The following is a 25,741-nucleotide window of genomic DNA, read 5'->3' on the forward strand; positions in this document are numbered from 1 at the left end:
GTTGAGTTTTCTGAAGGTCTTACCTGAATGGGGACTTCCTATCAATTGGTAACCTGCTGCTCTATTTCATGTCTTAACGGGACACGCTGTGAAGGTTTAATAATAACATATCAAAAACCTTGGGCTAAGTGTATAACCAGCTCTTTTCCCTAGTAGTTGCTGGTGATGGCCCAAAGACAAAAGACTGGGCATGGAGGGCAGTTCCCACTTGACGATCCACACTCTTTCTCATCCTTCTATATAAACTTGCTTTACCTTTCACATTTACAACTGGACCCCGGCCTGTGGGTCACAGGTAAGACCTGTGCGGCAGCAGGCATCCAGACGGTGTCACGTGAGCCACAGGTTACAGGGAGGACAAACGTCAAGGTCGTCCCTTCACAATATTAATGTACGGGCTGAATACCGCACTCTGAATTTACCATGTGGACACTGATTTCATACGTTTATTGGCATTGTCCAAAATATTGTTTTATTCTTTAATGGAAAAAAGCTATTAATATTCAAATGAAAAGGATCACATTAAAAAACTTGTATGTAAGAAACAGCCTCCAAGAACATCCAAGCAGCAAGTCAGAGGGAGGGAAAAATGCTTCAACAGCCCATCAGTTTTCTTCAAAATATTACTTGACAGGATACAACTCATTTCACTGGCTACGACAATTCATAGAATTTTTCATTGTTTTCTTGAGACGCAAAAGTTCACTGTTGCAGTGTTTTCAAATGACCAGTCAAGGGTTACTTCTCGGTTAAAAAGGCCACTGGTAGGTTCCTCGGACTGGAAAGGACGTTCCTTCACTGCAGGAAAATCTGCTCCCAAGAAAAGAAAGCTGAAGTCTTTGCGGAGCCTCTCACAACTCATCCTTCTCCAGGTCATCCAGCTCCACGTCACTCAGGTCAATGTCGTCTTCCACGGGAAGCTGTGGGACAGAAAACCACAGTCAGGCCCTGCAGGGTCTACACAGAGCCATAGGCAGGGCAACCCTGAAGTCTGATGTCTCACTTCACACGGTCAGGCCCTGCAGGGTCTATGCAGAACCACAGGGTCCCTGAAGTCTGAGGTCTCACTTCACAGAGCAGTACACTTCTAGCGGTGCTCTGAGCACAACAGCTTCTGCTCCCCCAGCTCCTGCTTTTAACCCTGCCTATCAATACAGAGCAAAAACTAACAGTGATTTAACCTGTCCTTTGAGGAGGATGGGCAGAAATGTACTGGAATATATTTAATTTCAAAGCCTGAATTTTGCACTTCTCTCAAAGTTACTGAATTCCAGGTTAAATGTTCACTTGAGGGCTAGGAGGAAAGCAACCTCAGTGAATTTCTCTGGCTGTCTTGCTCACGAACATCCAGTGCTGCACCTGATGGCAGGGAGGATGGGATGAAGGGCCTACAGGCCCGAGAAACCGACACTTCAGGGCTAGGCTCACATCAAGGTTCAGGTCTGAGGGAGAGGTCTTGGGTCACAAGCAGCGAAGATGGGTCGGGAAAGGCAGAGGCAGGACCGAAGCCCGGGGTCCTGCTCACGGCTCAGCTGCCCTCAGGACTCACCTCGCCGTCCTTGCCATCCCAAGGCTCCCTGGTGCTGATGGCAGGGAAAGCCCCGCCGCCTACAGGGGCTGTAGATCCACGCCCAAAAGACAGCTCCCTGAGGGGAAGATGAGAAGATGTGTGTTAACAACGGACGGTTGGCGCCAGTGAAGAAACAACTCTTTGCTCCTGAGAAGTACTTCACGAACTATCTTTTCCATCAGGGACAACAAGGTCACTGTGTAACAATATAATGGAATTCTTGAGGAAGGTTTTGGCAGCAGATAAAGCCAGTTACTACCAGTAATTTGAAAAACAGGGCAAACATATCTTGCCAAAAAACAAGTTAAGTAAGTAAAAAACGATCAAAGTAGATCTAGAACATGGGCTAGACCAACAATAATACTTGATTAACAAAATTCCACACTAACTTTAGAGCCCAAGAAGGTTTCTCAATGCGGCCACTCTCCATGTTCTGGGCCAGGGAGTCACTTTCCCACCATTCCCTGAACCGCTATATGAGCAGAACAGAGGGTTCCAGCAGAGGCAGGCAGACCCTGCGTGTACCTGTACCAGACGCACGCAGGCTGGTACACCAGGATGGCTCAATGCCAAGTGCACAGGATGGCAAAGGGGCCCGAGAGGAGAAAAGTGGTAGGATCACTTGCTGAGTAAAACACTTCCATTGCACAGGAAGATGACTCCAAAGCTCTAATGTATGAACATTTATTCTCCGAAATGTGAAACAGAAAATTACTCAACTTACTGCATACTCTAGAATAATCTAGTTTGGAACCATTACCACAAAAGAATCAAGTAAACATTTTGACAAAACAAAAACAACTCAAAGAAGGAAGAAGTTACCTGAGAAACTCATTAATGCCTTGCTCACTGAACGATCCCTTTAGGAGAGCAAATTTCATCTTGCGTGCGTTAATAGCTGCCATAGCAGGGTATCCAAACCCGCCGATCCCCAGCGCATTCTCTAGCTCAGATTGGGCTCCAGCTTCTGTCCACAGCCACCTAGAAAAGCAAATTGATTTTTAGGGTAAAGATCCCTTTTGAATTAATTAGAACCCGATTAGTAGACATTAATTAACAAAAGATTACACATCAAATCATTTACGGAATGAGATGGGTATAGAAAAAAATAAAAAACTAAAGATGAATTTTTTAAATAACATGTTCCAGATGTGCTCCTAAGTAACCTCGGTTCCTCTCCTGTTTCCTACACCCTAGCCCTAAATGGACTGGTCTACCTACAGGACTGTTTCTCCTCCCAGTCCCCAAAATACTGTTCAATAAACCTGATGAATTCTGTTATCTGAAATCCTATCAGTATCATTTGGGGTTATTAGTGTTCTTCGGGCATGTAACAACATTTTTTTTTAAAAAGTTAAGGCTATGTCATAATTCACACATGTAAAAAATGCTCAACCAGACTTCCTGGGTAGCACAGTAGATAAGAATCTGCCTGCCAACGCAGGGGACACAGATTCAATCCTGGTACGGGAAGATACCACATGCTGTGGAGCAACTAAGCCCGTTGTCACAACTGCTGAGTCTCCAGGCTGCACCCACTGAAGCCCACGTCCCTAGGGCTCATGCTCCCCAACAAGAAAGCCACTGCAATGAGAAGGCTGCGCACTGTCAGCTCCCTCTACTCATACATGGATGAAGAGCAAGGAACCTGGGCACACGGCCTCCTGCGTGCACACGCTAAACTAACAGAGGCGGTGCAAGGCCTGTGTGAGACCTGTACCCACAGCGGAGACGGAGTACATAGAGCAGAAAGATTAAACAGTGGAAACAAGAGACAAGCTTTGTTCTGAACATTTGCCAATGTCCGGCGCGTGCTCAGAAGAGGGTAAAGAAACAGGCCTCTATTTCTGTCTTTATCTAGCCTTCAAGGTTGTGCTAGAATTCAGCTCTGTTACTAATTGTTTTTGCTTACTAGCTGAGGACTCCAACCACCATTAGAACATAATTCTTATAAGAAAAAGTGTACTGTGGTATAAATAAGATACTTGCATTGATTTGTTTCTTCCTAGGTGGTAATTATTTTTATATATTAAAAAAACACCGGAAGATGAGCCCCTCAGGTCAGCAGGAGTCCAATATGCTATGAGGGATGAGTGGAGAAATAGCTCCAGAAGGAATGAAGAGGCTGGGCCAAAGTGGAAACAACGCTCAGTTGTGGATGTGTCTGGTGGTGAAAGTAAAGTCTGATGCTATAAAGAACAATATTGCATAGGCACCTGGAGTGTTAGGTCCATGAATCAAGGTAAACTGGATGCGGTCAAGCAGGATATGGCAAGATAGAACATCGACCATCTTAGGAATCAGTGAACTAAAATGGACTGGAATGGGTGAATTTAATTCAGATGACCATTATTTCTACTACTATAGGCAAGGATCCCTTAGAAGAAATGGAGTAGCCCTCATAGTCAACAATAGAGTTCAAAATGCAGTACTTGGATGCAATCTCAAACAGAACAGAATGATGTCGGTTCATTTCCAAGGCAAATCATTCAACATCACAGTAATCCAAGTCTATGCCCTAACCACTAATGCCAAAGAAGCTGAAGTGGACCAGTTCTACAAAGACCTACAAAACCTTCTAGAACTAACACCCAAAAAAGATGTCCTTTTCATCACAGGGATTGGAATGCAAAAGTAGGAAGTCAAGAGATATCTGGAGTAACAGCCAAGTCTGGCCTTGAAGTACAAACTGAAGCAGGGCAAAGGCGAACAGTTTTGTCAGGAGAACACAATGGTCATGGCAAACACCCCATTCCAACAACACAAGAGACAACTCTACACATGGACATCACCAGATAGTCAACACCTAAATCAGACTGATCATCTTCTTTGCAGCCGAAGATGGAGAAGCTCTATACAGTCAGCAAAAACAAGACCGGAGGGGACTGGCTCAGATTATGAGCTCCTTATTACAAAATTCAGACTTAAATTGAAGTAGGGAAAACCACCAGGCCATTCGGCTATGATCTAAATCAAATCACTTATGATTATACAGTGGAGGTGATGAACAGATTCAAGAGATTAGATGTGGTAGACAGAGTGCCGGAAGAATTATGGATGGAGGTACTGTATAATACTGTACAGAAGGCGATGACCAAGACCATCCCTAAGAAAAAGAAATGCAAGAAGGCCAAGAGATTGTCTCAGGAGACTTTACAAATAGCTGAGAAAAGAAGCAAAACGAAAGACAAGGAAGAAAGGGAAAGACAACCCAACTGAACACAGAGTTCCAGAGACTAGCAAGGGGGAGATAAAAAGCCTCCCTAAGTGAACACTGCAAAGGAATAGAGGAAAACAATAGAATGGGAAAGACGAAAGATCTCTTGAAGAAAACTGGAGATACCAAGGGAACATTTCATACAAGGATGGGCTCAATAAAGGACAGAAACAGCAAGGACTTAACAGAATGAAGACAATGTGGCAAGAATACATAGAAGAACTATACAAAACTTTAATGACCTGGATAACCACAAGGGTTTGGTCACTCATCTAGAGCCAGACATCCTGAAGTCAAGTGGGCCTTAGGAAGCATCACTATGAACAAAGCTAGTGGAGATGATGGAATTCCAGCTAAGCTATTGCAAATCCTAAAAGATGATGCTGTGAAAGTGATGCACTTAATATGCCAGCAAATTTGGAAAACTCAGCAGTGGCCACAGGACTGGAAAAGGTCAGTTTTCATTCCAAACCCCAAAAAAGGCAATGACAAAGAATGTTCAAATCATCATACAACTGTGCTCATTTCACATGCCAGCAACATCATGTTCAAAATCCTTCAAAGGCAGACTTCAGCAGTACATGAACCGAGAACTTCCAGATATACAAGCTGGATTTAGAAAAGGCAGAAGAACCAGAGATCAAATTGCCAACACCTGCTGGATCATAGAAAAAGCAAGGGACTTCTGGAAAAAAATCTACTTCTGCTTCACTGACTACGCTAAAGCCTTTGTGTGGATCACAACAAACTGTGGAAAATTCTTAAAGAGATGGGAATACCAGATCACCTTACCTGCCTCCTGAGAAACTTGTATGCAGGTAAGAAGCAACAGTGAGGACAAGACATGGAACAAAGGACTGGTTCAGAATTAGGAAAGGAGTACGTCAAGGCTGTATATTGTCATTCTGCTTCTTTAACTTAAATACAGAGTATATCATGTGAAATGCTGGCTAGATGAATCCCAAGATGGAATCAAGATTGCAAGGAGAAGTATCAACAACATTAGACAGGCAGATATCTAAGATACCACTCTTAATGGCAGAAAGTGAAGAGGAACCAAAGAGCCTCTTGATGAGGGTAAAAGAGAAGAGGGAAAATGCTACCTTGAAACTCAATATTCAAAAAACTAAGATCATGGCATCTGGTCCCATCACTTCAAAGTGGAAACAGTGACAGATTTTATCTTCTTGGGCTCCAAAATCACTGTGAAATGTGACTTCAGCCATGAAATTAAAGGACGCTTGCTCTTTGGAAGGAAAACTATGACAAACTTAGACAACATATTAAAAAAAAAGAGATACCACTTCACTGACAAAGGTCCATATTATCAAAGCTATGTTTTTTTCCAGTAGTCATGCAGATGTGAGAGCTTGACTAAAAGAAGGCTGAGTGCCAAAGAACTGATACTTTCAAACTGTGGTGCGTGGACAGCAAGGAGATCAAACCAGCCAATCCTAAAGGAAATCAACCCTGAAATATCACTGGAAGGACTGATGCTGAAGCTGAAGCTCCAATACCCTGGCCACCTAATGTGAAGAGCTGACTCACTGAAAAGAACCTGATGGTGGGAAAGACTGAAAGCAGGAGGAGAAGGGGATGACAGAGGATGAGATGGTTGGATGGCATCACTGACTCAATAGCCATGAGTTTGAGCAAACTCTGGGAGATGGCAGAAGGACAGGGAAGATTGGCGTACTGCAGTCCATGGGATCAGAGTTGGATGCTACTTAGCAACTGACAACAACAACAACAACAAAAAACACACCAAAGTGAGCAGAGGAACACAGACTATAGGAAACACTGAGGGAAACACTTTCAAGCAGCACTACAGTCTCCTTCCCAAATGATCCTGAGACAGGTTCGTTAACTCACCCCCACATTTTCTTCTTGTATTTGTCCGCCAACTTCAGAAGAACTTCCAAGTAAGAATTTCTGCCTGCAGCTCCTGATTTAAACAAAGATTTTACAGGTAAAAAGAAAGGAGTTGGTAAAGTAATTCCATCTATTAAGTGTTCTCAGAGCAGGCAGCACAGAACTAACGGAGAGCAAGCCCCCATTGGCCATACCCGTGTCAAGAATGTGGGGCAGCACGGCCACGACACAGAGCTGATGCTCCTCACACGTCTTCTTGGCAATGTCCTCATTGATAATCTGCGGGGCCCAGAACACAAGGGGTGTTGGAAGGCCATGTGACACAGAACCCACAGGTCCGCTTGAACAGAGACTGGGTATCGTCATGCTTATTTTAGAAGAGCAAAGTAATTCAAGAGCTAGATAAGGCTCTTCCCAAATAATACTTCCTGTATGCACTATAGAAACATGAACGAGGATTCCGTTTTTATCTCTTAGCCATCTATCTGCGGTGGGGGTGAGCCATTTGTATGCAAACATGGTCTCTGAAATCAGGATGCCTGGGCACAGTCTTGCTCTGACATTTAGTTGTTTAGACAGGTAAGAAAGACATTAACATGTTTTATATATTCTCATGGATTTGAGGCTTTCTTTGCCTCTCCCATATGTAAAATGGAGATAGAAACGGTATCCACCTCCAAGTGTTCATATGAGAATTAAATGAGAAAAATCTACATAAAGGAACAGTGTTCATCACATGGCCAGGTGCTCAATAAATGCTAGCTGTTATTTTGAGAATGATTAAAATTAAAGACTGGATTCAATTTCAATGATGCTAAGGTATCTTTTGCTTGCAGTGCAATTACTTTCGTACTGAAGACAAAATCAGAGAAAAGCTGCAATTTATAAGGCAAGTTTTCCCCATCTGAAAGTACAAAAACACTCTAAAGAGATCAATTTAAAAAAGAGAAAGAGCTAACTGGCAAAGACAGAAAATGTCTTTATTGCTTCAATGTTGTCTTTCATCAGACTGGAAAAGCTGTCCTTACTACAGGTGATGAAGAGGTTTACCTCAAGCAGCTCAGGAGGTGGGGCGTTATCAGAAAACAGATCGAGGGCCCGGGAAACAATGTCGGATCTCGTGCGTCCCCCATCGTAATCCACAGGAGACTCGCCTTTCTGAAATATCTTGATTGTAGGGAATCCCCTAATCTATTAAAAATTAAAATTTTGTTGTTGTTTGTTGCTAAGTCATGTCTGATTCTTTGCAACCCCCATGGACTGTAGCCCACTGGGCTCCTCTGTGGTATTTCCCAGGCAAAACTAGAGTAGATTGTCATTTCCTCCTCCAGGAGATCTTTCCAACCCAGGGGTCAAACCCACATCTCCTGCATTGGCAGGTGAATTCTTTACCACTGAGCTACCAGGGAAGCCCCCAAAATAAAATATCAGAGTAGAAATCAAATTAATATTTAATAATAAATAAGATGATCTTTATGGCTAAAACTACTTTATAGGTAATTTAACGTAACAAAAACACTCCCTAGCCTGCATCAGTGTCTAAGGGGCAGCATGCAGAGGTTTGTCAGTCAGGGGATATTAACAGTCTCACTGCCAGGCTTAGTCAAATCTTATTCAAACGCTGGACATACATCAATACAGTAATATATGTGCTTGAGAACAAAGGGACCAACTTCAAAAGCTGTATTCAATTTTAATGAAGCTAAGGTACCTTTTGCTTATAGTGCAATTACTTTTGTACTGAAAGTTATGAAAAGCTGGAATTTATAAGACAAGTTTTCCCCATCTGAAAGGACAAAAGTACTGAGTAACCTGGGAAAGACTGGACTCACATTAAGCCCATAGGCAGTGCAATGCTGAAAGCAAAACCAAGAAACCTCAACAGTCTTAAGTCCCAGATTTACTAGTTAAGATAGTGAATGAGTTCATTTCTCCATTACAAAACGGCTTAACTCCCCTCCCAGCTCCTAGGGAGGCCAGGAGTACGCGATGGAGTGACAGTTGAAAGCAGCCTCCCAAGCACACTCACCCCGTATCGGCTGGCGAGAACCTGGTTCACGGTGGCATCCACAGCTGCGAGTTTCACTTTGCCTTTCGTTTGCTCTTTTACCTCTGTAGCGGCTGCGGCCCATTCTGGCTCTAGGCTACAGAAAACACCCTGCACTTTAAAAGGGTATGCCAACTCTAGGCACACATACTTTTAACTGCTGCACACATTTCCATCCAGTCCAGTAAAATCACACTTGGGAAACACTTCGTGTGCAGCTTTATGAAAGCTATGACGCCCCACCCTCCCACATTCACTTCCCCATCCTTCATGCATCATGCCCCTCCCAAACCTGGATGCCAGCTCCCTGCTCATCTCTGAAAACATGACAGAAGAAACACTCCGCACAAATGGCTGAGGTTTCACATTCACTTAGAGCCAGAACTTTGGGGGAGAACATATTTGGGATCACCTATGACCTGATTCAGCTCTTCAGAAGTGAGCCAGGTGAACAGACTAAACGCACTGTGACTTTAAAAAGTACCTGGTACAAAGCACTTACTTTTTGCAGTGTCCACACCAGGGAGCATAAAACTCAACCATCCAAACATCTTCACTGTCAAGGACATTCTTGTCAAAGCTGTCGTCCGTCAGCTCAATCACGTCCTTCTTACTTGAACTGTCACCTCTGCCCTGTCATTTGTGACATTAAACCTTAGGTTACAACTTGGCCAAAAAGAACACTATCACCATTCTAAATATACATATAGCAATAATCAATTCTACATCTTAACAAAGTTTTGAATTCTTTCAGGTGAAAACTATTTTACTCAGATAGGGAACATTCCTTAGTATTATTATTCTTTTTACTTGGCAAACAGTATTTACTTTCAAAGAATTACCAGTACAGTCAGTATCACATGTAACATAAATCTGAACTCTACTTTTGCTACCTTCATTAAGAGAAACTCCAGTGTGGCTCACAGAACCACCTTACTAACACTTCTCATACAGAACCATGCTGGTTCATCCTAGATACCTACAGTTCAGATAAAGTCCCTACTTACTACTTGAGAAAGCTAAAAACAACAGTTAACCCTTTTATCTTTTCAAAGCATTTTCTTTAATACTAAACCTGCAAAGCAGTCAGAATTGATATAATGCTTTCTGTTGCCTGGGCCAAAAGCCATCAGTGTTGGAAAGGCAACCTGTGCTCATTAAACGTATTAAGTTTGAGATAAAAGGCACGAAATCTCTGGTAAGCTAAGTCTGTATAAAGAAGCTACTCTTACTGGTCTCCTAGGAGTGAAGGGCCGTTTTATTATGTGTGCAGGCAGACCGTGGAGATACTGTTGGTTTGGTTCCAAACTACAGTAAAGCAAGCATCGCAATAAAGCAACTCATGAATTTCTTGGGTTTCCTGGTACACATAAAAGTTATGTTCACACTATATTGTAGCCTATAATTTTTGTACTGTAGTCTATTCAGTGTGCAATAGCACTATGTCTAAAAGACAATAAATAACTCAATTCAAAAATGTTAGTGCTAAAAAATGCTAACCCTCATTTGAGTCTATAGTGAGTCATAATTTCTTTGTAATAGTAGTATCAAAGATCACAGATCATAGATCACCATAATTAATAAAAAACTTTTGAAATACTGCAAGAATTACCAAAATGTGACAGGGTGAGCAAACACTATTGAAAAAATGGCACCAAGAGACTTGCTTGATGCAGGGTTGCCACAAATCTTTACTTTGTAAAAAATACAAAGATTTGAGAAGTGCAATACAATGAGGTGTGCCTGCATGTATCAGGAATTCAATGCCTTTTCACAAAAACCTAAGTACATCATGGTTAAAATCCACAATTCATACAAGGAGATCTAATATATCCATCTATAGAACAGGAATCTTCTTCCCTATCCAACTCTGTGTGTGTGTGTGTGTGTGTGCACGCATGCTCAGTTGTGTCTGACTCTTTCTGGCCCCATGGACTGTAGCCCAGCAGGCTTGCTTCTCTGTCCATGGGATTTTCCAGGCAAGAATACTGGAGTGGGTTGCCATTTCCCACTCCAGGATATCTTCCTGACTTAGGGATTAAACCAACATCTCTTGTGGCTCCTGCACTGGCAGGCATTCTTTACCACGAGCACCACCTGGGCTCTCTATCCAATTATGTATGAATAAAAACGTCCAGGGATTTCAGCCTGACTGCCACAGACACAGGCCAAGAGGCCATCCAAATTTCATCTGTGTTTGCCCTAAATTGACCTGGACAAGAGTATATCTCCCTCTCACTACTTTGGAACTATAAACATCACGAAGGCCAGAGTTCAGCTTCCAGGGCCTGAAGCTCTTCCTCTCTCGCTGTCTCCCAAACCCTTCTACTTAGGCCCGGGGCCAAGGAAGCCACTTCGGGGCCTGGTTCTTGGCCTGCAGCTCAGCTGCGGCGGACGCCCCAGGACTGACTGGCTAGGAGCAGGGACCTCAGGGGGCTGCACGAGCAGCTCTGACTCCCTCTGTAGTCGCTTGACTCAACCTCCTCTTATTATTATTATTTTTTTAAACTCAAAGTCCACCAATTTAAAACACTTTTAAAAATACTTATCTTCTTTACAGAGTTTCCCTGGTGGCTCAGCTGGTAAAGAATCCGCCTGCAATGCGGGAGACCTGGGTTCGATCCTTGGGCTGGGAAGATCCCCTGGAGAAGGGACAGGCTACCCACTCCAGTATTCTGGCCTGGGGAATTCCATGGACTAGCGCGTGGGCTCACAAAGAGTTGACACGACTGAGCGACTTTCACTTTCATGCCAAGTTTACAATCAGGCTTCAAAATCATGACACACGTTAAAAACTGACATTATACAGAGCCTTACTTGTTTTCCAGAACTGTAGCCACTGCCCCGGCCGCCAAGGCGGTCTTTCACAAGCTGGCGCAGAGCACTGAGCGCAGCGTCCACAATGGCCTCGCCAGTTCTGCCACCTGCAGGGAGACACAGCCATCAGATGAAGAGCAGTGGGCAGCCTGGGTGTCTACATCTGATGCTAGCTAAAGACTGGAACAGACATGTCTGTCAGCTTCATCCGGTGTTCAAACAGACCTAACAACTCGACTGTCTTTAAGACAGGACCAGTTTCTTCTAGGATGTATTTCCTGCTTAAACTTTACACTGGGAAAACTAATTCCTCTTCTTCAGTTTTAGGTTATTAGTGTTAACAAGGACATTCTGTTCACCCATAAATACCATCTACTATTGAGAACAGTTCACCGCAATGTCTACTGAATGTGTAACATGTACACAGATGAAAAAGGTTATCTAGTTAACAGAGTAGGATAAATTTCTAAACACAAAGTACCAAATGAGGGGAATGGAAAAAACTATTTAAATGAGATTAATGGACAGAAAAGACTGGACAAAGGGGATATGAGGCATCTGAAGCTAAGAAACTGGAAAGCAACCCACTTCCTTCTACCTTGTTTAAAACAGTTATTCTGGGCTTGAGGTTCTGTAGCTAAACTTGCTCTTAATTTCAAGCCCTGTATTTAAAACAGTGACAATAGCCTTGGGAAATTTACCAAAAGCTATGTGCTCAAGAACAAGTCAGGAGACTCCTGATTTACTCAGAAGAAAATGGACAATATATGCCTTGAGATTATCAGAGTTCAAAGGCAAAACTAATAAAATCTCTTCAGAAAGTTTTTTCTTTCTTCTTTATTAGAGTTTTCTAATCAAACTGCCCAGGAAGAGATAAAACCTTCTGAGAACACTTCAGACCTGACATTAGAAAGAAAAGACAGCACAGCAGTACTCAGAGTGTGCTCAGATCATCGTCTACTACATCCTGGCTGAGATGTAGTGACCAAGCATGTCACTTCCTAAGATAGGCAGGCAGGCAGACCTCAACACAAAAACAGCCTTCTGCTCCTTATCTACTGCAGACACCCCGCTTTCTGAGTCAGTGCCCCTCCCAACAATCTCTACCTGGAAGTACACTAAATCAAGAAACACACTAGGGAAAAAGAGAGGGTTTTCTCATTCTAGACCAAAGGCGAGCAAATTCTTCCTGCAGAAGATCCAACAGTCATTATTTTTGGCTTTGCAGGCCACACTGCTTGTAGTAACCACTTGACTCTGCTGTCTTTACTGTGGAAGTAGCCATAGACAACACCAGTGAAAAAGCATGACTGTTTTGAAAACTTATCTACAAAAATAAGCAGCAGACCAAATGCTAACCCCTGCTCTAAACATTCAATTTTCACAAATTAGCAAAATTAAAAAATTATATTCCAAAGCAGAAAAGCAGGTGTTTACTAAGAAAAACGAAACTTTGTTTTATGGAACTTTAGAGCTATCTTCAATATGATACCTATTTTATGACATCTTAAATAACAGGCAACTCTAAAAGAACAGCTGACTAAAGTAACATTTAGTCTTGAGAGTCTGGAGCCAGAGTCCTCTCCAGCTGCTTCAGTAACTCACAGCAGATACAACTCCCTCATCTATAAAAAGGAGAACATGCAGGACTTCTTCATTATTAACAGTTTAAAAGACTAAATGATAGCTTTAATAATTCAAATATTATATATGTTTACAAGACTTAAAGATTCATGGGCAAAACACTCCACAGTAATATCAACAGTTCAAACTGACTTTCCAATTACAGGACTTTCTTTTCCCACTCTTATACTCGAACTCCTAACAGTGAAGGGATGAGCAACTGGAGCAAGAAAACACTTGCAGATCTTTAAAAATACTATATAATTATAGAAACTTATTAAATAGTAAGTAACGAGTAAAGTATCTTGTTATTTAGTTGCTAAGTTGTAGTCTACTCTTTGGGACCCCGTGGACTGTAGCCCATGAGGTTCCTCTGTCCACCGGATTCCCCAGGCAAGAATACTGGGGTGGGTTGTCATTTCCTTCTCCAGGTAAAATATTGAATAACTAGTGTTTTTTTTAAAAAAGCTAATGAGAAAAAGGAAAGCACAAAACATCACCACTCTATCATTGCTAAGGCCATGTGGTCTAAGCTAGCATAAACAATAATAATAAAAAAAACCTTTCACCTGTTTGACACGTTTAATCTCTGAGCAACTCAGAAGATGTAGGAATCACAGATCAGGAAATCCAGGCACAAGGCAGGTGAGAAACTTGCAGGCAGCAGGGCCAACAGGTTACAGAATCCCAAGTTCTCTATCTGGTCCTACCCACTCACATTAGAATTCCAACCAAGGGCATGAAGTAATTAGGAAAAGTTCTTACCCTGATAATCTTCTGGTTTGTTTTTGTTGGATCCAAAAATCTTAATGGTAGGAAATCCCTGAACACCATACTGACCCCCCAGGGACTGATGTTTGTCCGCATCAACTGCACCAACTTTGACAACATCCTGGAAACAAAGAAGGAATACCTGTTTTTCTTTCAACCAGAGCAGACTCCACAAGAACCCATCATCTGATGATGCAAACTCAGAGACAAGATAATAAAGGGCAGGGTTCCATTTGCCAACAGGATTGATGACAGCTGTAGCCTGGGAAATCAATCCTAAATGGAGGGCTGGACAACAGGCAAGTCAGCCTGTGAGGAAACCCAGCAGCTCCCAGAAATAGCCCGACTAAGCACAATTATGCCACTTCACTGGGAAATAGAATTAACGAAAATAGACAAGACAAAAATTAGAATGTACAGTATCCCCTTGTTCCCTACATAATCTTGGAAGCAGAACTAGAGTACTGGGTTTCAACATGCAAACTGACCGTCTATTTGTACATTAAGCCCATTTGCTTAAACTTATTTCAACATACACAGGTGAACATGGACATGAACATCCCAGAAACTCACTTTCAAGGCAGTTGCTGCTTTCTTCCATTCTGGTGTTAACCTCTGGCAGTGGCCACACCTTGCAGGGGATGAAAACACAAGGAAACAGTCAGTCTTTGATTCCACTTCGAGGAACACTCCCCAATGGTCTCCTGAGTGCCATGGACTGGGGGTAGGGGCTTGCAGGGAGAACAGCACTAAAAAAAGACATGATCGGCGACCAGAAGGAGCTCGCTGTTGTGATTTCACTACGATCCTTTTTTTTTTTTAATCATAATAAAAACCTTCCGAATTACTGCTGAGTTAAATTGTATTTAAACAGTTTAAACAAATACTATCATTTGTAACTCCATCCCTGAGGGGGAACATCAGTGTTTACCTTGCTGAGTGTGCCTCAAGTGTGGTCTGAGTTCTATGCCAAGCAAAATGCAGATTCTGAGGCCCCCAAGGAATCAGAGTTCCCAGAGAAGGGGTTCAGGAACCTGTCTTTAATAAGTCCCACTAGTGATTCTTCAATCTGTTAAGGTTTGATAGCCCTGATATAGTCCAGAACTTTCATTTCATAGATGAGGGGCCTGTGGGGCCCTGTGGGGCCTGCGTCTTAATGTTCTATAGCTCCCACGGCAGCTTGTGGAGTTAAAATGCACATGGAATCTCAAGTAAGGCTAAGGAGTGAAAAGCTCTGACACCACAAGGTGGTGATAAAAGAACTAGGGGAGTGAGACAGAGACACACAATACAAGGAAAACTATTCTTCATCTTTTAGGTACTAGTACTTGGAAAAAAATTACTGTGAAATGTAGCACACAGACAAGTGCTTTAAAAAAATTATATATACAGAAACCTATTATGTGTGTATCAGTCATCCAGGTTATAGGCAGCTGTATTATTTTCATCACTGTATAATAATACCCATGTATGAAGACAGCATAGGTAGTTTAACTACAGGTGACTTTTTCCTTTTTTAAAGGAAGTCAATTTTCTTCTAATTAGGTCTCTAAGCACCTAATGAGCCAATGACACGTGCCAGCACCATGAAGCACATTCTTCACACAGGATTTCATTTCATCAGCACAGCCACCCTGCAGGCAGGCCTTGTGGTCATTTTCATTCTACAGATGATGAAACAGAGCCTGAGAAGCTCCAGTGTCACCCAGTGACGGAGCTGCCCGACAGGTCTTCCTGACTCCAGATCCCACGCTCTTAGTCAGTATGTAACATCATCTTCCATGGGGGCCTAAGCATAATCCAATAGTTTAGAAGTCAAGATCTTTCAGCAAAGTGCCCTGAAATGCTGATTCTACCCACTACCTACACAGTATATTTTGCTATTCAGGTAAGCTACTTTGAAATCTACGAGTCAAAATTTTATAGGACTTTGTGCCTCTTTAATTTCAATTTATTCTAATGAAGGAAGAACTTAAATCAGAGATTGTCAGAGTACATACACCCTGTAATTTCAATGTTAAGCAATGTAAAGACAGATCAAAATGCCACAAATATAAATATAGCAGCACACCTATAACTCAGGGGTTTTTCACTGGGGTCCACGGATCCCCAAAGGGCTAATGGACAAAACTTAAGGGCTCTGTAAGCTTTGATGGGGAGAAAATCCTCTATTTTCATTAACCTATAATTAAAATTTAGGATTTCTTTCAATTATAAACAGTAAAAACATATCATAGTGGGTTAGTACTTGTGACTCTGTCAAAAATAAAAATCACAGCTATTTTCTCACCACCACTATTGTTGGTGCAAGTATCTTTCAACATCATTTATGTTCATCACTATTTCAGAATTATGATAGCTAGCTGTTAAAATCTACTGCTGGACCTTGGTATTTATAGTCCCTGTAAATGAGGACTACAAAACCATATCAAGATTTACTTTGATAGTTTAATAATCTTTTTCCATTATTTCAGGTTTCCTTTGTGATCCCATAGCTTTTATTCTATGCATGTAAAGCCTTTATTCTAAGGAGGAACTCATAGTCTTGGCCAAGCTGCCAAAGTTCAAACACACCGAGAGGTTAAAAGCACACTCTCTAATGAGACATTCTCTCATCCAGGACACTATGAAGCACAATTTTGCCAGTTAACAATAATAATTAACTACTTGATCCAGAATCTTCTCAAGCATGCTGACTGGTTTTGTTTTGAAATGAAGTATATTTTCATATACTGCAGCTCCCCCAAAACAAGGTAAATTACTAATGCCATAAATGACAAAAAATATCAAACTTGTAAAAGCTGCATACAAAGGCATTCAACAATATGAAGCCTGTACAACTGCCATTTGTACCTTTATTAAAATGAATGAACGAACCTATAAAGAATTCTTATTTGGATAACAAAGAAAAAACAAAAGGAATTAAAAAAAAGGCATTAAGATGAATAGTATTTTCATAATGTGGTAACAAACTTTTAAAGTAAAGGATTTTACCATGATTTGCTACACTGAACTGGTACTCCATTTCTAAAACTGTTTTCTTTTTCCAAAGAAAACACTGAAAAGCAATAAAGGAAAACCTTTCATCAGGCATTCCCTAAAAAGAGCCGGCTCAAGGACAGTCTGTAAGAGTTCCACTCACTACCCGCCCTCTGGACCTCAAGTCAGCACACAGCTCACCTGCAGATACTGCTGGTGGTGCTCCATCTCCTCTCAGACACTTGGCACCCGCAGTTTGTAGCAGTAACAGTCTCACGCCTATTCTGCACCGACTGCATTGATCTGTTTCTACATGTCTATTTGTTGGGGCTTCGGTTTGGTTTTCATTAAGTATTTTAACAATATAAACGATCAGTGCAATACTGTGTATTTTGACTGTGTAGATGACCCTTGAATAATGAGAGTTACAGATGCTGCTGACCCACTCGCTGCAGTCAAAAATCCACATATAACTTTATAGTCAGCCCCTGTATCCACAGACTCAACCACAGTGAACTGTGTAACAATGGAGTACGAATTTGCTGGGGAAAAAAAAAGCCCACGTTTAACTGACTTGTGCAGTTGTAACCTGTGCTGCTCAAGGGTCAACTGGATGAAACCGTGCACTGTTCATTTCAAAGGGAACTACATCTTCACTGCAGAAGGTTTCTTTTTTCCCCCGGAAGTGCGTCTTCCTAAAATTCCTTCTTTCTTGCAACTATTAGCTACTTCCAGCATTTTTTCGTAACTGACTCAAACTCTGCACCCTTTAATAGTCAATCAACCCTTTCCCTCTTATGTCTGTTACTTTTTACCATTATGAGATTTCTTTTCATTATCATTACCTGGATGTGTCCTCTACCTCTTTTAAACAATCAGTAAATTAGGTAAACAAGATGGCTAAATAAAATCACATTTTTATTATACATAGTATAGTATTTTTCCTAATTTTATAAAGTACCATAAATAACCGACAACTAATTTATAATTACTTACCATGGAGCATAGAATTCTACAAGCCACAAACTGTCACTCTGAATAACTTCTCGGTTGAAGTTTGAGGGGGTTAATTCAATTACATCATCACTAGACGAATACAGACCATTAACTGTTATAAAGAGGGTACAGCTCATCAGACCTGGAATGACAAGAAACATACCATCAACAGCAGGGTTCATGCTCTGACTAGAAAAGTCCTTTTCAACTAACCAAGGCCGTTCATAGAGGACAGCCTGGGTCAGCTCTCTCCTAACCCCCTCCCTCCACTCCCCCACTTTCAGCCTGGCTACTCTTGGAGCCCCTGGGATTTTACTCTCTCTGGGACAGTGCTGAACAAGAAGGGAGCAGACGGCCCACACCCTCATCTCTTGAGCTGTGTTGGGAACAGATTTAAATACTATTCTTAGTGCTTTCGCTACGCTAACACCTTCATTCTGTACAACCACACTCTATGAGGCAGGACTATTACTGCCATCTTCTGGGCAAGGGTGCTGAAAAACTGGGACGTTCCATTCAACTCTGAAACCCTGGATAATCCACCCACTATTTCTTGCATTATTCAGATGCATTATTAGCATGCTATCTTTATTAAAGCTTTTTGATGGGAAAAATAATTATTTGACTCTTCGACTAGACTGTGACTCTCTTAAGGACAATGATTTTTTTTTTTTTTTTATTAGTTGGAGGCTAATTACTTCACAACATTTCAGTGGGTTTTGTCATACATTGATATGCATCAGCCATAGATTTACACTTATTCCCCATCCCGATCCCCCCTCCCACCTCCCTCTCCATCCGATTCCTCTGGGTCTTCCCAGTGCACCAGGCCGGAGCACTTGTCTCATGCATCCCACCTGGGCTGGGGATCTGTTTCACCATAGATAGTATACATGCTGTTCTTTTCAAACATCCCACCCTCACCTTCTCCCACAGAGTTCAAAAGTCTGTTCTGTATTTCTGTGTCTCTTTTTCTGTTTTGCATATAGGGTTATCGTTACCATCTTTCTAAATTCCATATATATGCGTTAGTATGCTGTAATGTTCTTTATCTTTCTGGCTTACTTCACTCTGTATAATGGGCTCCAGTTTCATCCATCTCATTAGGACTGATTCAAATGAATTCTTTTTGACGGCTGAGTAATGTTCCATGGTGTATATGTACCACAGCTTCCTTATCCATTCATCTGCTGATGGGCATCTAGGTTGCTTCCATGTCCTGGCTATTATAAACAGTGCTGCGATGAACATTGGGGTGCACGTGTCTCTTTCAGATCTGGTTTCCTCAGTGTGTATGCCCAGAAGTGGGATTGCTGGGTCATATGGCAGTTCTATTTCCAGTTTTTAAAGGAATCTCCACACTGTTCTCCATAGTGGCTGTACTAGTTTGCATTCCCACCAACAGTGTAAGAGGGTTCCCTTTTCTCCACACCCTCTCCAGCATTTATTGCTTGTAGACTTTTGGATAGCAGCCATCCTGACTGGCGTGTAATGGTACCTCATTGTGGTTTTGATTTGCATTTCTCTAATAATGAGTGATGTTGAGCATCTTTTCATGTGTTTGTTAGCCATCTGTATGTCTTCTTTGGAGAAATGTCTGTTTAGTTCTCTGGCCCATTTTTTGATTGGGTCATTTATTTTTCTGGAATTGAGCTTCAGGAGTTGCTTGTATATTTTTGAGATTAATCCTTTGTCTGTTTCTTCATTTGCTATTATTTTCTCCCAATCTGACGGCTGTCTTTTCACCTTACTTATAGTTTCCTTTGTAGTGCAAAAGCTTTTAAGTTTCATTAGATCCCATTTGTTTATTTTTGCTTTTATTTCCAATATTCTGGGAGGTGGGTCATAGAGGATCTTGCTGTGATTTATGTCGGAGAGTGTGGACAATGATTTTTTAAGTATCTTTCTTGCTACTAACATTATCCATGGCACATCATCAGGCACTCAAAAGCACTGCTGGATGAACTCTGAATGTTCACGTGAACAACTGACAAAGGGAGGGCAGACAGTCTACTGCATTATTAACAGTTTAGCCACCTTGCGGACCGAATTTCTTTCTCTGGCTACTCATATGCCACCTAGGTCACAATTTCATACGCTTACTTTGTAGACAGGATTTAGATTTCATGTGGAACTTTTAAAATAATCCAATGGTAAACTTCTTTGAGGAGTGTATACTGATGTCAATTGTTCTATTGCTCAATCCTCCACCTTACACCTACTAAGGCATTCTGAACTTTCAAATCACTTTCAAATACATTGGATCCACTTGATTTTTCACAGCACTACTAACTAGAACGTGGGAATCATCCTAATTTTGGAAACAAGGGCAGATAGAGATCAAATGGCCCATCTACAGTCACACCTAAAACTGGTGGAGCATCTCTGACTATTTTCAAGCTCTATCAATTAAACCATGTTGTCTTTTCAGCACTCAGGATAAAAAGGTTCAGTACGCCATGGGCATGAATAACAATTACACTGTTTTGAGAACACTGCATCTGAATTACATATATGACTAGCATGGTAAGAACTTCACCGTGAACTCTACCACACTGTAGGAACTTCACTGTGAACTCTACTAACAGTGATGTGATGCCACTAAAGGTTATCATGCAATGGGTATGATCAGATTTGCTTTCTATAGAGTCTTCTGGCTGCAATGTGAACAGGGGAAGGAGAATTATCAGGAAGAGTGGTTTCACATAAACCGAGGGAAAGATGAAATGAACTACAGTAACAAAGGCTACCAGGAGGTCAAGTAGCCAAGACTGAAAACTGCCTACTGGATATATATTGACAGAGAGGTCCCCGGGGCCCCCGGCGGTCGTGGTAGAGAAGTGAAAGTAAGCAGCAGTCAGGCTGCACAAGGTTGGAAACAGCAGGAGGGAACAAGCTGGTGAAAATAATAAGTATCTCTTTAAACAGGTTTCTTATAAAGAGCAGGAGACACCAAGTCAATGTGGGATACAAGGAAGGTTTCAAGGATGGAAGTGATTTGAGCATGAAGGGAAGAAATATGTGGAGCAGCAGAGGCTACTACAGGGAATAATGGAACAAAATGCCTGAATTACAAGGAAGGGAGTAAACCCAGAGTCAGAGAGAGGGGTATCTTGCCACAGGATGAACTCCTCTTCCATTTCAAGAGGTGGGGAACCGTGAGTGTGGACGGAGGTTAGGCCAACCAAAGAGAAGCTCCCTTTATAACTGCAGGCCAACACAGCAGCCACTAGCCACACGGGGCTCCCCCAAAGGGAGGCGTGCTGGAGGTGTAAAAAGCATACTGAATTGCAAAGACTTGATAGAGGAAAAGAGCAAATTATCTCGTTAGTATTTTTGATATTGATTTCCTCTTGAGATAATTTAGATATACTGGATAAATAAATATATATTAAAATTAATCTCACCTACTTTTTGTCTTTTAAATGTGGCTACCAGAAAATTTTAAGTTACCACATAAATTAAGCATTATATTTCTATTGGGTGGTACTGCTTAATAATCTTTGCTGCAGAAAAGATTAGAATTGGACACATTCAGTAAAGCAAGTAAATCAAGAACCTAAGTAGAGACCATCCTAATTGTCAGTAAGCTTGAGAATAAAACTGATCTTGGAAAATCTTCTATGGATTTTTAAAATATATTTATCTTCTCTAAAGAAAAAAATTTGTATGAATTGTTATTTATTCAATACCTTGAGCTCCTTGCAAAATTTTCAAAAATAAGAAAAAAAACAAACTATCAACAGTCCTGCTAGAATGAATTATTAATATTTTGGTAGATATTGTAACTGACATCTTTCTACATCATACAGAGATTTAAAATTTTATATAAATGTCCTCTTATTATACATTCCCTTTTGTAACTTTTTTCACTCAAAATAAGTTACATTTTCTACATAAGTAGCCCCCATGTAACCATTTTTAATGGCTGTATCATGTTCCTAATCCACTACTGACATAATTTGATGGTGTCCATATTTTTTTTTCTATTAAGAGGCCAGTGCTAAAAATTCTATTTATTCTCAAATAAATTTGATTATTTCCTTAAGAAAAAAAATCTTACAAGGGGGATGGAGTATGGCTACCATTTTTATATATGTACCTGTTCAACTAGCCTCCAAAAATTGACATCTCAACTAAAAATAACACTTATAAGACACTACGAACCGTTAACTCATTTACTCTACATGGTATGTATCATCATGCCCATTTTCAGGCCAGGAAATGGAAACACAGAAAAGGTAACTTGCTTAAGGCCACATAACTAAAGAGGAAATAGGTACCCATCCCCAAATCTTAACCAAAGGACTGAACCCTGCAGGAGTAAACCCCAGAAGGGGCGTTCTACAGACTGTGCAGGGGAATCAGGTTCCTCTCTTCTGTCAATCGGGAAGAGCAATGAAGAAGGCACTCTCCTCTTCATGCTGTTCCAAGCAGGTTGGAGTCATTACAGGATGTTTTAATGACTGTTTCACTCATTAAACAGTGATTTTTGTTCAACTGTTCATCTCAGGAATGTGGTACGAAGATGGGCATGCCTAATGACACTCAGTATAACATAAACTTCAGCTTTTTTTCCCCTCTAGTAATGCTGCTGGACTTTTCTAACTTTCTATAAAGTGGCCTGGATCTCACAAAAGCACCCCCCCCCCTTTTAATGGCTATCAATGGAAATGTCTTGATTAAGGTTCAAGAAGTAAATTCTTTAAGAGGCAGTAAGACCTAGTAGGGTTAGAAGGAAATCAAACAGGCTACTCCAAAAGCATTAAAAGGTGCACAAAATCCAACAGCAATAACAGCAGTCAGTAACTAGCCCCTACAAAAACCCTCAGCCCACTTAAAATTATAAGAGTAGGTCAATGTTGATCCATAATGATTTGTTTCTAAAATTCACATGGTCATTCCACTCACTGATAATGAGCACCAATGGGAAACTGGAATATCCAAGTGTCTAGAAGCTTTGTGAGCAGATGGTTTTGCCATCTGTGGCCTCCCATTATTCCTCAACAATAATTAAGGATGCTATAAATCTACATCAGTAACCTCTCTGTACCTCACCTGCTAGCAAGAGTACATGGTCTCAAAAAAGTCATCTAGAAACCGAGAGGGGCCCCAAAAGGCTGACTACCTTAAAATAGACGCTTTCAGAGCCCTGCCTGAATTCACTTGCAGGCAACTAAACAGAGACTAAGTTCTTCGCTCCTCATCTATTCTCCCTACAGTAATAGGGCAAATATTTCTATCTTGCTTTCTCTCTTTAGGTATATATATATATACACAAACTCCTTAATCCCGAGAACAATGCTAGGGAGGACAAGCCCAGAGTGGTTAAGTAACTAGCTCCCAAGTCACCCAGCTAGTAGATTCGGGGGACTGAGGCTGGGACCCAAACCTTGCTCTCTGGACCAGCGTGCTCAGGTACCCACTGTTACAGCGCCTCGATTGGGACCAAGAGGGCCAAGGGAAGGAAGGGGATCCTCCATCTCACTATTGAAGTCGCTAAGACATTTACCTTAGTCTGGGTTCGACTTAGTTCTGAAAAGTTCAATCACATCTAAAGCGCTCTTGCATCGTGAAACCCGCTTTAAGAAGGTACTGCTGCCTTTGAAGGAAACTTCTGATCGATTTCAGGGCTGGGTTTTGATATTTCAGGTTTTTCACAAGTGGGAATTCCATAAGACAGGTGGTGAGGGCAAGCTGCAGTATGAGGAGCCCGTGACTTCCCCCGAACACTCGAGGCCCAGAACAAGGTCTCCCTTCCAGGTGCCCCCCTCCCCCCAATCCCAATACCCAGCCACGGTCAGGGACGAGCCATAGTCGGTCTCAGGGGGCTCGATCGCAGCTCCTGGCCTTCGCTCACATCCGCCCGCCCCTTCACAAGAGCCCGGCGTCCGGCACTTGGCCCCGGCTCGGGGCTGTCCCCAGTTCCCCGGGTTCGAGCCCAGCCTCGAGGCTCCCTCGCGCACACGCTCCACTCCCCACCTCCGCCCAGGTGGGATGCGGTCGCCCCCGGCCAAGGGCTCCCTCACTTTCCCGCGCGCCCCACGCGTCTGCTGGAGAGCCAGCGCGGGGGGGGGGGGAGGGGGAAGCTCCGGTCAAGGACAGTCTCAGCTCGCGGAGCTCCCCCACCGCCCCCGGGGCTGCCTCTGCGGCATCCTCCGCGAGGACCCGGCCCGCGACCCTCTTAGCCAGCGCGGGGCCCGGGCAAGGCCAGGCGCCCGCTTGCTCCCCGGGCCGCGGGCCTCTCAAGCTGTTCCCCTCACCTCACCCCCCGGCCTCCCGGACGAGGAGGCCCAAGCCTACCTAGCACCAAGCGAGCCATGCTGAGCGCCCGCGCCGCCACACACTCTAGCCTCCGCCTCACCGCCGCACCGCGCCGCACCCCCACCGCCCCTCGTACCGCCCTCGGCTCGCGAGGTAAGCGCGGGGCGGGGCGACAGGGGTGGGCCGGAAGACGCTCGCCAAGCCGTGGCTGCGGCTTATTGGTCCCGGCAGACTTCGCTTATTTGCATAGCCAATGAGAGGCGGCCGGGTAGAGGTTACCGGTTTGGGTTTTTGCGGGGGCGGGGCGACGGGCGGAAGGAGGGACTAGCTGGGGGGCGGGGCAGACCAGCCTGTCCGCCCCGCCCCCCACCCTTGTCGCTCACGTACCCACAGCCCTGCTTTTCCGTACTTGTTCTTTCTGGGAGTAAAGTACTTAGTGTTGTCTCTCTCTCTAGGCTCCTTACGGTTCTGTCTTTTTCCCACTCGCTTCTAACCAGTCCCTTTCCTTCCTTCATCCATTGCTTCCCTCTACCCCCCTAATCCTCCACCCGTCACCCTCTTTGTCCCCAGGGAGGAAAAGTTTCTTTGGGCCCTCAACGCATCTACGACCTTATTAAAAACGACATATTAATTTTTTTCACTCGTTGTGCCTGAACAAGTATTCAGTTATAAAGAAAACACTTGCTAAGCACACACTGTCTAGAACATAATTCAACAAGTATTCATTTTGTTGAATTACTTTAACAGTTCCCACGACCAGGGCAAAAGACTGCTAAGTTTTTCACAGACTTGCCCTCAGTTCTCTGTGGAAACCCTGTGGGGGTGAAGCCTCACGACTCCTCATTTGCAGGGTTTACTTCCTCCTCCAGGGAGGGACCCTAGCAATGAGTTTACATGGTCATGTGTTTTGTAAAATTTGCAAAAGTGAAATATTTTAAGCATTACAGGTTAAGATCTCTGCATCTTTCCACTCTGATTTCCTCTCTTACGTTTAGAGCACACTCAAGCATTTTGGTTTTGTATTACTAATGTTTATTTCTCTGTAATGCTTAGTGCATGAAACAGCTCTGATTTTGGCCAAAGCATTTATGGGATCTGGGAGTAGTGGAGGCTGGTAGGGCTTCCTGGAGGAAGTGGCACTGTAGCTGAGTCTGGAAGGAGAAAGTCTGTCAAGGCACAGAGAGCAAAGGGAGTGATGAGGACACAGAGGGGTGAACAGACGCCATGAAGAGGAAGCTGGCAGCAAAAGCCAGATGAAGGGGTGGTGCTACGGGCTGTTGGACATGGTTAGACTTTAAGATCACATGTAGACTGAGCCATGTAGATTCCTGAATTTGGATTCTGTAAGATCTCTTTGGGTTTATTGATGCTTTTGTAAAATCTAGGATTTGGCATATTGGGGTAAATTTTAGGGAAAACTCTGAAATCCCAGTGGCTTCTACCAAAATGGTTTGTTTCTTACTCTTATTGGGGAGCAGCTTTCCCTGTGGTGATTCAGGGACTCTGGGTCCTCACACCCTACAAAGACACTGTCCTCTAAAACATGTGCTTTCAATAAGGGAAATACTGCCCCAGGGGGCAAAAT

At 42.7% G+C, this 25,741-nt stretch overlaps 2 protein-coding genes across 2 annotated transcripts in view; one reads left to right on the forward strand and one right to left on the reverse strand.

Moving 5' to 3' along the window:
* Positions 1-449: 449 nt before the first annotated feature.
* Positions 450-24,340, reverse strand: PDIA6 (protein disulfide isomerase family A member 6). Its single transcript, XM_043917083.1, has 13 exons — positions 24,196-24,340; positions 17,893-18,034; positions 14,491-14,548; positions 13,912-14,038; positions 11,524-11,630; positions 9,209-9,339; positions 8,689-8,803; positions 7,710-7,850; positions 6,854-6,938; positions 6,660-6,732; positions 2,393-2,551; positions 1,550-1,646; positions 450-920 (listed from the first exon to the last, which is right to left on the reverse strand). Exons 1-13 carry the CDS (start codon positions 24,212-24,214, stop codon positions 852-854), a joined length of 1,323 nt encoding a protein of 440 aa, XP_043773018.1. The 5' UTR covers positions 24,215-24,340; the 3' UTR covers positions 450-851.
* Positions 24,213-25,741, forward strand: part of LOC122703094 — a 72,674-nt gene continuing 71,145 nt past the window's right edge. The window contains exon 1 of the mRNA XM_043917183.1: positions 24,213-24,309. Within this exon, the coding sequence (XP_043773118.1) occupies positions 24,213-24,309 (97 nt within the window). The remainder of the gene's footprint in view (positions 24,310-25,741) is intronic.

The sequence above is a fragment of the Cervus elaphus genome, chromosome 11 (assembly GCF_910594005.1).
Source record: "Cervus elaphus chromosome 11, mCerEla1.1, whole genome shotgun sequence".
Lineage (NCBI taxonomy): Eukaryota > Metazoa > Chordata > Mammalia > Artiodactyla > Cervidae > Cervus > Cervus elaphus.